We start from the raw sequence: 16,787 nt of genomic DNA, 5'->3' as shown, positions 1-16,787 counted from the left end.
ATAAATGAAATAACAATAATATATAAGAATAACTAAATAACCAAAATTTAACAATGTCATATAAAATCATAGTACTAACAAATAAAATCTAAAATAAAATAACATAATCCAAACAAAATCCATAGTAATAACTTAATAAACGAAAACAAAGTTTTATTCTTTAAAAAGCCATAATCTAATCTAAGGATTAATTATTCCCTTCAGGGGTGGTGAAGAAATCAGCAACTTCCAGGTGAGTTGTATTGCCACAATCAAAATCACCTTCGCCATCTTGTACACAAGATTTGTTTCTACTTTCTTTCCCTTTTGCTTCAATGATTGTTGATAGAGGTCAACCAAGTGTTTTGGTGTACGACACGTACGAGACCAATGACCTTTTCCTCCACATCTGTAACATACATTGGTCACGTTCTCATTTTTATCTTTTCTCTTGTTTGTTATCATCTTTATTGTCCCCCTTCTGGTGGGAATATGAATTCTGGAAATAACCACCTCGGCCTCGGCCTCGGCCTCGACCATATCCGTATCCACGTCCACGTCCACGTCCACGACCTCGACCATGTCCACGTCCACGTCCACGTCCACGTCCACTATTGTTGGCATGATATTTTTCTTTCCCATTATGGGATGTCGCATTCGCTTCAGGGAATGGAGCAGAACCAGTTGGACGTGATTCATGATTTTTCATCAGTAGCTCATTATTTTGCTCAGCCACAAGGAGACAAGATATAAGTTCAGAATATTTCTTAAATTCCTTTTCACGGTATTGTGTCTGCAGGACAACATTATTCGCATGAAAGGTAGTGTATGTTTTCTCTAGCATTTCTGCATCAGTGATTTTCTCTCCACATAATTTCAACTGTGAAGTAATTCTGAACATAGCTGAGTTATATTCACTTACAGACTTAAAGTCTTGTAGCCTTAAATGTAACCAGTCATAACGAGCTTTGGGTAGTATTACAGTTTTCTGGTGGTCATACCTTTCCTTTAGATTACTCCAAAGGACTTGTGGATCTTTCACAGTCAAGTACTCAATCTTAAGACCTTCATGGAGGTGGTGGCGAAGAAATATCATAGCCTTAGCTTTGTTTTGACTTGTTGCTTTATTGCCTGCTTTGATTGTATCACCAAGGTCTTTTGCATCTAGGTGAATTTCAGCGTCTAACACCCAAGACAAATAGTTCTTTCCAGTAATATCAAGGGCCGCAAATTCAAGTTTTGTAAGGTTCGACATAGTTCACTATATACAAGTGATAGTTGGGAATGTAAGAATATAATTCGAATAAATAATGTTCCTATAGTATTATACATGTTTTAGACGCAGGAATAAAACAAAAAAAAAAAAACAAATAGTAACCAAACTGACGAGGCTTTCATATGCAGAATCAAGTCTAATATAATTCCAGACAAGTTGTAATTTAATAACAAACAAGCAAAATAAAAAGGTTTGCTCATAAGAATAAAGTGACAGGAAGAATGAATATAATCACAAACATTCTAATATATTGAGTATCATAATACGTTTTTCTATTTCATCAACACTCATTCTGATCATCACACATATACTCATTCAGATCACACAAATATTAATATTCCACACAGTTTTTTTTTTTTTTTTTTCAAAAAAAAATTACGTTCATAGAATGTAGCACATAATTGTCAAACATTACACAGAATATTTTAACATTAACACAATCATACACATTAATACATTTAATGAAGCATAACATCACTATCATAAGTACAACGTATTGACTATTCTTTCTGTATAACTTGCTCATCAGTACATATACAAAATCATGAACATAGAAACATTTTTATGTATAACTTGCTCATCAGTACATATACAAAATCGTTCTTTCTTAGTTATTACTTTTTTTTTTTTTTCTTCTGCATACAATACTATCTATACATCTGCTTTGCACCACACATATATCAATTCACATCAAAAAGGGAAGTTTATAAGTAGGCTCAGTTCGTGCGAAATAAAATAGCAGGAATAAATTAGCATATTTAACCAGTAGGGTTCATAAATTAGCAGAAATAATAATAAAAAAATAAATAAAAAGGATAAAATACCTCAACCAGTATTGCAGTTCAGTAGGTTCTCCGTTCTCAGACCTGAGTTCCGGGTTCCGGCAAAGTGGCGACAAAAACAAAACGCTCCAGCAAGGCGGCAATTGTGGCGAAAAAAAAGATTTCACGTACGGCACCGGCGAGATGAACGCGAGACGAGGAGCCGACGTAATAAGCGACCAGAAACTGGTGTTGGGATTGTCGTGTGATAATATGATTTCCCGTCAATTGGCTTCGACTGCTCAGTTGGCTAGGGTTTGGTGCTGATAACGTGTTTTAAATAAACTGAAGAGAGAAGAGAGAATCGTCTTGTATCTTATTCCATATAGTCCAGGGTATATATATACAATACAATAGTTAGGGTTTTACTTGGAGAACAAAACCCTAGAATATCCCGGATATATTAACGGGGGTATAATGGGCATCCATATTATATTTCATAACAAATCAAAGTTTTTCTTTGTCACTTATCAAAAAAAAAAAAAAAAGAGTTTTTCATTGTTAAGTTTAATCATAGCTTATAGAGGGGATAATGAGGGTGATTTCAATTTGAGACTGGGATTAATATACGTTGCTTGCTTTAAACATAATTAATGGAATAAAATGCGATATTAAAGTTGGATTAATTTGAACGAGGAGTCAATATCCTATCCCAAAACCTTAAAGACAGACAAAAAAAAAAAACAATCTACTGACCTTTTTTTTTTTTTTTTATGATTAGGGACCTCAAGGGCCAAAAAAAGCGTTCTATCTACTTGAACTAACTTCTATCTTTAGTAAGACTATTTCTTTATCAGCTTACTTTTTATTTATTTATTTATTAAAGAAACGATAAACTTGAATAAAAAGTTCAAAAATAATACTCTCGCTGAAGTTATAGAAAACGCTAAGCGGGAAATGCGGCCACATGCCGCCTCTTTATTTTCCCGTCACTAGTTTTCAAAAATCTGACCCGTTTATATCAATTGTCTTTTCATATTATCATCTTGAATTCTTGATGATGAGGTTGGAACTAGAAGAAAGAACCCAAAGTATCAATACATTATTATTATCATGATAATATACTACTACTACTCATAAACAGCTGCAAGAAATTTGACCCATAATTTTATGCTTCGTGATAAATCAACCAACTGAATCTCAATTATTATTAATTTGATTATCTTACTTCTAAAATTCCCTCTCTCTCTAGATCGCCCGGATTGCGTGCAGAGAGAAAGAGCTGTTTGTAACGAAAAGTCAGCGCACTTCTCTCTCTCCTTTTTCTCTTTCCATCACTTATACACCATCTTTTTTCTTCCCTTCATTCATTATTATTCATCCAAACACACCACACCACAACACAACACAACACAACATTCATCGGTTCTCAAACTTATTATTATTATTATTCCTTTTAGCTAAGTTTCTTAATTCTCCAACCTCAATAAAAAAAAAGAATAACTAACCTGTTTTTTGTTGTCTTCCCTAGTTTCTATATCGATGAGATATATGATCATCAAAGTTAGTTGAGTTTAGTAGTTGGAGAAAGATCCCTCTTGTCTTGTGGATGTAATAACTAATAATCTCTGTGAAAAACCAGCAAACATGGAAGACTATCAAGGTGATCTAGCTGATATAGTCCGCGCTAGCGGAGGCACCATCGGCAGCCGCAGCGGAACTTCAGCTACCACCGCAGCCACCACAACAACCACCACAAATGGACAAATTTCAAAGTGGCGATTTGGCTCATCTAATCAAGACTACCACCAAAGTAACGTTATTTATCCGTTTCCTGCAGATAATACCCTCCTCCATGACATGGATGCAATATCAACGTCGACTAGTTTTATTGACATGGGTGTCGACGACATCGTTAAAAGAGGCGGAGGTGGAGGTGGTGGAGGAGGAGTTATGGGACCGGTGTCGTCGGGCCCTAGCAACAACAGTTTGTGTAGTATTTTCTCTTCTAATATGGTTCAGATCTCGCCATCAGTTAATAATAATAATATTACTAGTAGTAGTAATGATAATAGTAGTAATAATAGTAGAGTGAGGTTGCCTGGATTGCAAGCAGTTGCAGCTTCATCACCTAAGGTTAGAAAAGAAAGAAGTTATGAATTTATGTCTAACCAGATGATAAGCATTAGTAATAATGCAAGTTGTAGCAGCCCAAAGGATGGTGGTTTCATTGACGCTAATTGTGGCGGCAGCCGTGGCGTGCAGATCTCGTCTCCACGGAATCAGGGCATTAAAAGAAGGTTAGTTTAATTTTTGTACGTTTATGAATAAGTATTAATTAATACAATAACAATAGTTAAGGACTAATGATTAATATTGTCACTTTTGTTTATGAATTACTACTAGAACTTCGATGAATTCAATATCAATGATGAATAACATTTATGCTACAAGTAAATGGGTTAAGTTTGGGTGTTTTTGGTGTTGTAGGTTTGTAGGTATATGCCTCCTGTTTGGCTATTGAGGTTTCCACTAGAACTAGTGAACTAAATTGGAAAATTAAATACTTCCACTATTTTTTTTTTAAAGATGTTACATTTTTCTTAAATGGAAATGTCATAATAGATACTACATATCATAAATGTAACTTTTTTCATTATAAATATATTAAAATACTATTAAAAAGTTGGTAGTCTTCCACCTTCTCCTTTAACATACCCATACTTTTTTCTTAACAAATATTTTTTTATTCAAAACGTGGTGGTCCCCTACTTTGTCTCTCTACCTTTATTAAAATTTTCCAATTTCTCTATGTAGCATGTATAAAATAAACAGAGGAAATTGTGCCTATATATTTTTAACATCAAATCAAATGGTATACAAAAAGAAATAGACTAAATGGTAAAAGGCTTAACAAAAACTAAATAAAGGCGAACACAAACCTTAATTGTTGCCATTTATATGAAAAATAGCTTATATAACTTTTTATTATAAAGAATAACATGTTTTATCAAAATACACATTGTCATCAAAATATCACATAAATAGTCTGACGACTTTCATTCATTAAAGCTTCTTATTTATCTTTTATGTGTGTGTAAAAACAAATGTTAATACGCATTATTTCCTCCCATAAAATTGAGGGGGAAATTGAGGGTGCAAGACCAAATGCTTTATTTATTTGGGAAAATTTGATGACAAGGTGGTATTTTGATAGAAATTATTATTATATGAGGGTGTTTATTCACAAAAAGTTACCAAAAAGGTATTTTTCGTTTGTAACAGAAAAAATATGACAAATTATACCTAATTAACACTGAAAAATAGTATGTTAATTGCTAAACTTTAACTAGCTAATTAAATAAAGAGTAAAAAGATTGTGAGTTCTACCCAAAGTAAATCAAGCGTTCTGCTCCACTAGAATCACGGGATAATATTCACTACGTCTGGTGAAAAAATGAGAAAGGTTATTTACTAGTACATATGCACAGGAAAATCCAAGCAAAGAAAGTGGTGTGCATACCTGCACCAGCAGTAGCAAACAGCAGGCAAACTGGAGAAGTGGTGCCTTCTGATCTCTGGGCATGGAGAAAATATGGCCAAAAACCCATCAAAGGCTCTCCTTATCCTAGGTAATCTTTCGTACTACAGTATTATATACTAGTTGAACATATATATGTACAAGCACAGTTTTATTACGGTCTAACTGCTTTTGTCACTAGCATCAGTGACTAGGTAGCTTGAGCTACCTTTTATTAACGAATCCTCATATTCGTTATTATTCTTCATAAGTGTGCACGCACTTTTTCACTTTGCATGATCCATAAAAGGTTTGGGTGCTATAATATAAAGGTTAAGTGTTTCTCATGATATGAAAATCTAGGTGCTGTACGTCGAAGGATGTGCCCGAAGTTGAAGAATGTTTAATTGGAAATGGAGTAACAATTTTTATTCTGGCGGTTTTAGTGATAATAATAAGTATTAAATATAAATTAGAGTGATATCAATATAGGAATTTATAGCAAATTTACATGTTGATGATGGATGTCATCAATGTTTAGGTACTGTTTAATATTTTCAATTTTACATTATTAAGGGTTGCATGTATCTCTACTTAATCTTGACAAAGATTATTTGAAAAACCATTTTCTACCAAATAGGAAAGGGAATTCCAGTAATTCCACAAACTATGCACTCCACAACAATTTTGTTAATTAGCTTAAAGTTCTTGCTATATTAAGGTAAAGATGGGTCCAAATAAAAAAAATTCCCACTTTATGATAATAAGGAACTTCATTAATTGAATAATTAGTTTCAAACTCCCAAACACAAGAAAGATAAAACATGACTAACAAAATCTATTAATTAGAGATGGATATAGCTACATCAAAATTCTTGAGATTAACATGGCAAGACTACTTTAAAGAATGACAAGCGGTAAATACAATAATATTATTTAACAAACACAAAAATACCTAACATGATACTTTTTCTGTTTCAATAAATAAGACACGCACGATATTAAAGGTCGGACTATGACATATACTTACTCTCAATTCATGTTGATAAAAGTATATATATATAAAAAGATAGTTATATACAGTATTTTTCAAGAAAAATTTAATGGTATAATTTTTATATATCATATTATAAAAGATATATACAATATACATGTCTTATATTTTAAAACATAATGAGTGATACAAAGATTTTTCTCCTGAACAAACGAATGCATATTATGTGCTAGTAGATGAACCAAGAAAATTCATAGTAAATCTGGGTGTACCATGCTCATGGTAATACACCCAAGAGGCCAAGACTACTTTTTGCTCATTACTCATCTAATATTCTCTAAATGAGCAAAATTCTACTCAATTTAACTCACTTCCGCTCATTCCGAAATGAATATACTTCCTCAAATGGGCAAAAAATTTTACTCATTTGAGAGCCAGGAAACACTTTTGCTCAAAATGAACAAACTTTTTTTTTTCTCATGTTCTCAAATGAGAATAAGTGCGTGTTTGCTCATTTTGTTACTGTCATAGTGATTTCTAATGCGAAACTACGTCCAACATTGATTAACTTTGTTTGCCGTCGATGAAGCCCAACTTTCTCAAATCATATTTTATAATCCATCAATTTAATGGACCATGATGAAGGAGAAATCGTGAAGATGAGAGAAATTTGGAGGTGAGAATCAATGGAGGAGAGAGAAAATTTGGGATAAGAGAAATAAAGGAGGTAAGAAAAACCTAAACTAGTGTTGATTCTCAAATCATCTTTTGCATTATCAATCATTAATTCATCATTGAAGAATCTCGGGCATTCTAGTTTTATTTTTCAAATCTAAAGTCAATTCCGCCATTGATGAATTTTGAAGCTCAAATGTTTGTTTTTGCCATTCATTGATTTCAGTGAAGGTTGTAGATTTGGAGGAGAGAGATGATTAACGTAAGAGAAATTTTTGAAGGTGAGAAACAATTGAGGAGAGAGAAATTTGGAGGTGAAAATCAATGGAGAAGAGAAAATTTTAGAGGTAATTGGAACAATGGAGGAGAGAGAAAATGAAGGTAAGAGAAATGATATAGATGAAGAGTAAAGAGGGAGAAAAATAAGTGATTATTAAAGTGAATAAAGTTCTATTCATTTGGAGAATCTATTACAAAATTCTATTTCAATGTATCATGAATATGGTACACCCAAATGTACCGTGAAGGAACTGAGAGTGAGGATAGCCTAGTGTTAGAGCTTCCCTTCCGATTCCAGGAGGCATTGGGATCAATCCTGACCCTTGACAAGTTGAGATCTTCCTTATTCTCCCAATTTGTCAAGATTTCTTCTTACTTTATTTAAATAGCAAAAAAATTGTACAGTGAATGAACTCCAAAGTCTCTATTCTCCTTTCAACCAAGATTACATCGTTCTCGCTTGATTTTATTTTCCCACAATAATTTTCAAGAAAAAATAATTTCCTTTCCTATCGTATTCTTGAATAAAATTTTGAACATTCTCCACTTTTCGGCCAAATTTTTGCTAAAGCATTATATCTTGCGTTTCCACGTGTAGATATCAAAGAACTAAAGATGACTATGAACTACTTTTCTCCTCAATAATAATTTACGTTAAAATCTAGAGTGAACCTTTTGTTGTAGCACTCAACTTTTCGAGTACTCAACTTGGTAACTTAAACAATTAGAATTTGTTAGTTACTCGAAGGGTATCCAATGGCATAATTAAGTTATGTGAGTCTCCGATGTAAGACCAGTAGTTTACTATTGAGGTAACTTTGAGGACCTGACAACAAGTAACATGTTAATATATCTTACACCCATATGTGAGTGACAAAACTTTACATTTAATTATGAATATATGATGATCAAGGATTACACATATGTTAGTATTTATAGCATGGTATAGACTGCAGTATTCTATACTCGTTATTTGTTATATCCATAATATATTTTTTTAAAAAGGTAAGATGAAGTCAAAGGGGGAAGTTGGGAATCCCTTCTTACAACAGATGAGACTCGATCCCTTAACCTCTAAGATCAGAAGTGATGTCAATACCACTAGACTATCACCTACTGCTCATTTGTTATATCCATATAAGTCTCATATAAAAGTTGAGGTGGTGGATTAGTGACTTCACTTCCCACCTTTCGTACTCCTAAGCTTTAGAGATCAAATTATACAAAACTCATTTGAGTAATTTTCCTTATCCTAACCCCTCCTCCTCCCCCCTCCCATCCGAACCCAAATGAGCCCCCATCATCTTACATTAAAAAAATTTAATAAGTTTCATTATATGGTATGAGCATATGTTAATTAGCTAATAAATTGAAACTAGAATTAAAGGTAAAAGAATATTATCTTATATATGCTCTCTTCACGTGGATTCTATCGATCTTATTAGAGATACTCCCTCCGTTTCCTAAAGATCTTCCCTCTTTCCGTTTAAGGGTGTTTCCAAAAGATCTTTCCTCTTTTGCTTTATTCCTTATTTGGCAAACCAAATTTCCCTATTTACCCTCTCATGTCACTATCATATGGTCCACCATTACATTATTAATTCAATTTTACTCCTTTTCTCTCTCCTACTTTAACCCCTTTTTATTTGTTTATTTATCTTAACCCCTTTCTCTCTCATACTTTACTCACACCATGCCCCACACAACTTGATTTTCCTTGGTATCTGTAGGAACAGTAAGTGGGAAGATCTTTAGGAAACGGAGGGAGTATTAGATATATTAGAAAAAAAATTCCTCATATATTAATTTTTATAAAATGCTATTATATATCTTCCTCATGTTTCTAATATCTTCTAGGATTTTATATTGTTATTTATTTTCCTAATTTTTGTACCTAAAACTCATGCACTCATTTGAGTAATTTTCTAATATCTTTTTTTTTTTAATAATCATACAATATTTTATTCTAGAAGTTAATTTTCTTTTAGGTAATACGAAGGAGACTCACTTGAGGAGGGATAAGGGGAAATCCTCAAATGAGTCCCATGAAATTTGATCCTTAGACCTCATGGATATGAGGTGGGAAGTGATAACATTGCTCCACCACCTCAACCTCATTATAAAAGTTAAATTGAAAAATACATATCAAAATAGGTCAAGTATAGAGCGTATTCAACAATAGCTTTTGAAATAATTTTTAGTGTTTGGATTAAGTCAAAACTCTAGCAATGGTGAGAATAGTGTTTAGTGAACTAGAGTTTGAAGTAGGTTTAAAAAAGTTTCTTGGAAAAACTATAAATATTAGCTTTTTGGTTAAGGACAACTAACTTTTGCTATAACCTTTGCGAATTAAATATAGCTTATTTTATTGAATTTTTAACTAACAACTAGTTTTACCGAACATCATTCACAAAAGCAATTTTCACAATCAAACTCTAACACCTAATATCTATCAGCTAACAGCTAGTACAATAGTTGTCAGTTAATACTACAGCTAATAGCTACAACAATATTTACTTTTACTTGAGCATATCTATAGTTCTACAATTTTTCTAGCATCAAGATGATCTTACAGTGGCGTATCCAGGAATTACGGGATGGGGGTACGGATGAGAAAAAATCAAATAAAACAAAATACAATACTTGAGTTAAGTTACGACTAAAAATTCAAATCAAAATACAATGCCAATATCAATTAATGATTCAAATTACAACTAATTTAAAACGACAAAAAATACATAAGTTTCAAATAAATAAAAATTACAAGTGCATCCGACAACCTTTCATAGATTGGAAGCGCTTAATTACATCATCATCACTAACTTGCAAAAAAAAAACTCTCTCAAGTAATCTCTAATGTCAATTCAAGTAATTTCAATTTCAATTCAAGTAATTTCTAATTTCAATTCAAGATTGAAATCTGTAAGTTCAATTCAAGTAATCTCAATTCCATAATTTCACAATTGCACAATATCTAAATATCATGTTCATAATTTCTCATTTCAATTTAAAATATCAATTCACATCAAAATGAGAAATCTATAGTTTATAAATTAGCAGAAATTAAAAAAAAATTAAAAAAAAAAAGAAAGTTGTGACCTTACTGAGTTCTGCTTCTTACTGCCATTCTGAACGGGTTGTCGGGTTCTTACTGCCGAATCTGAGTTCTGGCGATGGCGAATGTGGCCGGTGGGCAGCCGGCGGTGGCGTCTCGTGGCGACAAGAACTCCGACAAATGGGAAAAGTGGCGACAATAAGTCCGGGCTCCGGCTGCAAAGTGGCGACAAGTCGGACAACAAATCAAGAACTGTGGGCTCCGCCGGCTGCAAAGTGGCGTCAAAAAAACAAGAACTCCGGCAGGCGGTAGAGGGCAGACCGGCAGAGGCGAAAAAGAAATAAAGAGAGAGAAAAGAAAAAAAGTAACGTTACTGACCAGAGGAGAGAGAAAGAACGGGAGTAGGGAGTAGTAGGGACGCGTGAGTGAGAGAAAGAAGCGTGCTTTTTTTGTCAGTCTTGGCCTTTGGGCAGCGTTTTTTTTTTTTTTTTTTTTTTTTTTTGCTTTTATTTCCTTCAATTTTTTTTTTTGAAAATGGGGGTACAGCTGTACCCACTGTAAATCCGCCCCTGTGATCTTATATGTGAAATTATATGATATGCGACTTATCTGAATCTTTGGAGAATGATATGGTCTGTTTGGTCTGACTGCACTATGACCATACTTAAATGCTAATTTATAAATAAAAAAAATATTCATATCCAATTTTATTTACGTACCATTTCTACGTGTGTTTTCCACAAGTTAAATCTAATTCTCATAAATAGTATAAAATAAAATACTTATGTTTGGAGTTTGTCTTGTGAGAGGCCGCCTACTTTTAAATTAAAATTAGGCAATGGTAAGCCCAATATTCAAAAGAAAATTAGTCCAATAATGACTAGATTAATTTCTTTAAGTGACTAGTTTAATTCATTTAGTTACTAGGTCTACTTTTATATTAAAATTAGACCAGCTCTTTTAATAATTTTTGCTAATCTAATGTTTCCTTTATTTGTATTCTTAAGTCTTGAGTTCTTAACACAAGGTGAAAAGAAAATAATTTTATTGAGGTCAACTTAGGCATTTTACCTTTTAAAAAATCCAAGAGATACCTTTGTACAAGAGCTTCTCCCTAAAAGTAGGCACCCAGCCACACACACGTGAAAAGAAAACACTAATTGGCTAATTAATTATTAGTTAGATAATGTTGTTTCTTTCAGTAATCTTTTGAAAGAGCTTTTTTTCTTCTTTTTTTTTTTTTCTTTCACATTAAAACGGACGAAGCTGTATAGGTTTTACATCCCTCACTTTATTACTGGTGAGACGGTTAGACCGATACCGATCCAACCTTTTCTTCTTCACCAAAATCAGCTACACAAAAACAAGATTAGACCAATTTTTAAAAAACTTAATAAGAAAATGGATTATTTAATAATATCCTAATATCTCAACATTATTTATAGCTTTTCAAAATAAGAAATCTTTGGTAAAACTAGTATTCAAATAACTAAAAGAAAAAAAAACATTATATATAATCTTCAAAATCTACTCCAATATCAAAATATACCTCCAAAGTAATTCTTTTAGATTTTGCAAATTATAACCATTCTTTATCCACTAGACACTACTTTAAAATAATTCACCAAACACCTCTTTTTATATTTAGTGTAGATTAAATTGGTAAAGCACCATAATATCACAACTTTTGTCATACAATCAGGTGTACCGATGAACATGGTACAACCAAGATAATCTTCAAATGAGCAATAATTGTAGTAGAATGGTAAAACTCCTAATGAGTAAATGAACAAAAGATAGTATTGGATGTACGATTCACATAATTCACCAAGGTGTTTGGCGAATACACTCACATTCTTAAACAATCATTATTAACATCTTGTATATGAAAAAACGAATTAAAATTTTTGTTCGCATCAAACTTAATCCATACCAAAAAGGCATACCTACAAACAAAAAATTGGCTTTTTTTTTCTTGATGATAAAATATTTTCTTGGACCGATAATTAGTAAGCCGGATTATCTTAGAGTAATGGATACTAAGGGAATCCTTACTCAATTACTCCCGACAAGCAACTAGAAAGTTTGGTTTCATGATTATTGAAACGTCGTGAATAGCATCTCATATATTCTATAGGTTTAACACTATTTGGTACAAAATCGTTGGAATTTTTGTCATATAAAATTTTCATTATATAGTTATTTGTACCTTCACTTCTACAAATTTTAGATGTTCTCTAGCACATTCTTTGCTCATTACGATAGATTATTGTCATATGAGCAATAAAAATCAATTAGAAATTGTGTATTGGAGCACCTAACTCTAGGTGCTCTTAGGGTTAAAATGGATGTTTTACTATACTAACGGTCCGTTTGATAGTTGGTTATAAACGGTGGTAATGGGAATGAAGTTGTGTGTAAATTTGTGAAGAAAATCATTGTCCATTCCCATGGTAATGCTAATTTATCCTAAAGTGTCCCCTTTCCTTCTTAAATTTTCATTCCCATCCAATACCACCTTGTAGGTGGTAATGAGTGGTAATGAAAATTACTTCCTCTTGGAGACAAAAACACAAGTTTAGGGGTGAGATTGCTTGCCCATGGAGAAAAAAAGCCTCCTCATGGAGATTTTAAGGGTACTTACCTAATAAATTTAAACTTAAAATTCATTCCCATTACCGCAATTTATTAACGATTACCAAACGAGCTGTTAAGGTCATATATATACTACACATTTTGCATATGGGAGATTTCTATTGACCAAATTATAAAGAATAATGCTGATATATATAATATAATAGTTGTGCTTGAGTACACATCCATGCAATTTTGGATAACAATTTTCTGGTTGTTATTCTGATAGGGGCTATTATAGATGCAGTAGCTCAAAAGGATGTTCAGCAAGGAAGCAAGTGGAAAGGAGTCGAACAGACCCAAACATGTTGGTCATTACTTACACTTCTGAGCATAATCATCCTTGGCCAACCCAAAGAAATGCCCTAGCAGGCTCAACCAGGTCATCTCAACCATCAAAAACCTCTTCCAAGCTATCACCACCTTCACATAAACACAGCAACAACAATTTCCAAAATGTACTTGTCAACGATGAGAATAATCAGCGAGCTACAACCCCAACATTTTCCATCAACGAAGAAGAAGATAACAAGGATGAGGATATAATCAACAAAAGTAGTATTGACAACGATAATGAGCTGTTTAACAACAGTTATCGACCACTTATTATGGCAGAACCAATTACTAATGGCGGCCAACAAGTTGATCAAGATTTCTTCGCGGATCTTGTCGAGTTTGAGGGTGATGACACTCTAGGATTGGATCCATTTACTGGTCTTTTTGATTGGGCAACAAACAACACCAACACTACACCAATTACAAATGTACAAGATAATGATCATACAACAGTATAGCTGTATAGGTGATATTGCTCACACTGATCGATCATACACTATTGTGTTTTATTTGAACTATATATTATGCCTATCAAAAGTTCAATAGATATGATGTGTATATCAACTTATGATCGTTGTAAGGTAGAGTAACAAATGGAGATACAGCATTTTGATTTGGATGATAGATTGTGCTTCATAAAAGTTGGCGCATCGATAATTGACTGCTTATATAGGCGGTTAATAATGTGGTCTCGAACAATTTATACCACATTTGAATAATTTTGTATATAGAATGAAAAATATAATCTTAGTTGTTCCATTTGCTTTGATTTTTGTGTAAATGATATACTCCATCCGTTCCAAAATGTAGTTCCCATTTCTATTTTGGGTGTCCCAAAATATATAGTTCCCATTTCCATATATAGTTCCACATTTTACCGTAATTTGTCCAGAAAAACCATGTCCCATCATTTATTTGCTTCTTGAATTTTGCTTTTTCCTTTGTTTAATTTATTCAACCAAAATGTTACAATTAATGCTCTTTCACCAATTATTCTCCACTCTCTCTCCTAAAATCATATTTTCCCATACAACATTTATTTAAATAAACAATTTTTTTTTACTACCCCTCTTATATTTTACTTGCATAAATTACCGTGAAAAAAGGAAAATGAGAACTATATTTTGGGACGGAGGGAGTATTATAGTTAAGTTGAACCATCAACCATTTCTTAGTAACATCCCCTTTAAAAAACCATTTCTTACTAGCATGTATATAAAAATAAATGTAATTACAAAAAATACTATTTAATTTATCTGATTGAATATCCTAGAACAAAATTCAAGTCAAATAGTTATATTTTTTTTTTTGAAAGAGAAAATTCATTAATTGAAGTCCAAACAGCATCTACAATAGATATTAAAGAAAAACAAGATACAATCAAACAAGGTCAAATCAAATTCGCTTTCGAAAAAACTACAATGAACCAAATCAAGCAATACATCGCAGCCCCCTTGGATTTGCGGAATCAAACAGCTATTGATGTGGAAGTCTATCATTCTGACATAGTTTGGAAAGAACAATCTTGATCGAGCCATGTTTACCGTATCCGAGATTCCAATACCTTCATGTTGAGTCTCGAATTTCGACCAATAAGAACAATTTCTCATACCTAAAAACAAAAAAACCATACTCACAACTCCCACAGGGGAGAAGGAGATCTCCACAAACGAAAGTACTAAAATAATCCCATAAAGAGATACTAATTTATTTTGCAAAAATAAAAACTGAAAACAAAAGAGGGAGAGGGGCTTACCATGGATGAAAACATCCATGATATCCCCCAAACTAATGAAGAAAGGATAAGAGAGGCTAGGATTTAGAGAGAAAAAGAGGGAGGCGGAAACTACCTTAAATTAAAGTATAGTCAAATAGTTATATTACAATGGTATAATTATGTTATACTAAGAGTTTCGAAGTAGATAGTACTTATTAATTGCCATTATATGATTTAATATTTTACTAGAAGTTATCTTAAAGTAGGGACTTTATATGTGCAAATCACCCTAGCTTTGATTCCTAAGAATATATAAACAACCACTTGGAAGTATTGAAACCCTATTTTGCTTACTCAAGCCATCTTTCTTATTTGAATGATGAACTAACCTAACATTGCAAGCTTTAATATATCATAATCTAACTTAACTATTAATAAGATTTTTGTTAATAAACTTCTACAGTAACTTTGAGAAAATAAAATTGAATATTGGAACATATATGTGTGCAGGTTTCTTTTGGAAAAAAAAAAAGTAGCATATAGATATAGGAAATGAAATAGATTATTTCATCAATACAGAACTAAAAGTTACCAAAAAATAACTAAATTTGGATTACATTTATAGAAATATGTAATTTCAGCAACTAGAATGTGTTAATATTTTTTTTTTATGAAAAAGGAACGGTAAAAGTTAATTAAAATTATTAATTACTAAAACACAGCTACTGACTTCTGAAAGAAAAACAAAACCTAAGAATATATGGAGTTGACTTAATTATATTGAAAAGAACTCCAACAGAATGACAAGCTAACATGGAAGATTAAGTTAACAATGATCCGCATTGATTAGAGTAAGTAAATTAATACCACCCTCATCCTCCACCACTACTTAGGCAGTTAGGCCCAAGAGATTCCTTTTGGAATTCATTATTGAAAGACGGGACAGAAAGCTGAAAAACAGAAGGCTTCTACAGTTAAAATAAAACAAGTACTTGTTGTCAGACGTGACTTAAAATGCTCAGAGTGTACAGTTTGATGAGACACCATCGAAGGACGGCACTGTTGATATGGTACATACCGTGAGCACAATCGGTAACCAGTCAAAATTCCAAGAATTGGACCCGGATCCAGACTCAGTTAAAATCAGTTCCTGAAATTTGAAACTCAAATTGAAATTGGTTGGATCAGGTTTTCATTATTTGGAATTGGTGTTGGAATCAATTCACTACTAAAAAAAAAAAGCCTAGGAAGCCGGCTGAAAACGGTCTAGGAAATCGGACTACAATATGTTTCCATCTCACATGTGTCCTAGGTTAAGAAACCGGTTATAACACATGGTTTATTTGATTCTTTGAGAGACCACTTGATAGGTAAAATCAGACTCTTAGATAAGTGTAAATATAATTAGAAAAGAGGTTAGGAGACCAGTTACCATTTGAAGGATTTTGTTCTCGATCAAGAATAACAAACTAAATATATATCGACAAATTATAGAGATAATATATTAAACGGTTTTTTCACCAAATACCCTTGACAAAAAAATTTATTCACCAAATACCCC

General features: G+C 32.6%; 2 protein-coding genes across 2 annotated transcripts; one reads left to right on the top strand and one right to left on the bottom strand.

Annotated features, from left to right (window-relative positions):
* Positions 1-418: 418 nt before the first annotated feature.
* Positions 419-1,400, bottom strand: LOC125492838 (uncharacterized). The gene has a single exon (XM_048635569.2). It carries the CDS (start codon positions 1,232-1,234, stop codon positions 419-421), a length of 816 nt encoding a protein of 271 aa, XP_048491526.2. The 5' UTR covers positions 1,235-1,400.
* Positions 1,401-2,863: 1,463 nt separating this feature from the next.
* On the top strand, positions 2,864-14,268 carry LOC104882908 (probable WRKY transcription factor 14). The gene is made up of 3 exons (XM_010667324.3): positions 2,864-4,316; positions 5,508-5,648; positions 13,403-14,268. The coding sequence occupies exons 1-3, from the start codon at positions 3,664-3,666 to the stop codon at positions 13,965-13,967; spliced, it is 1,359 nt and encodes a 452-aa protein (XP_010665626.1). The 5' UTR covers positions 2,864-3,663; the 3' UTR covers positions 13,968-14,268.
* Positions 14,269-16,787: the final 2,519 nt, after the last annotated feature.

Source organism: Beta vulgaris, chromosome 8 (assembly GCF_026745355.1).
Source record: "Beta vulgaris subsp. vulgaris cultivar EL10 chromosome 8, EL10.2, whole genome shotgun sequence".
Taxonomy (NCBI): domain Eukaryota; kingdom Viridiplantae; phylum Streptophyta; class Magnoliopsida; order Caryophyllales; family Amaranthaceae; genus Beta; species Beta vulgaris.
This window is presented reverse-complemented; position numbering and strand designations above follow the sequence as displayed.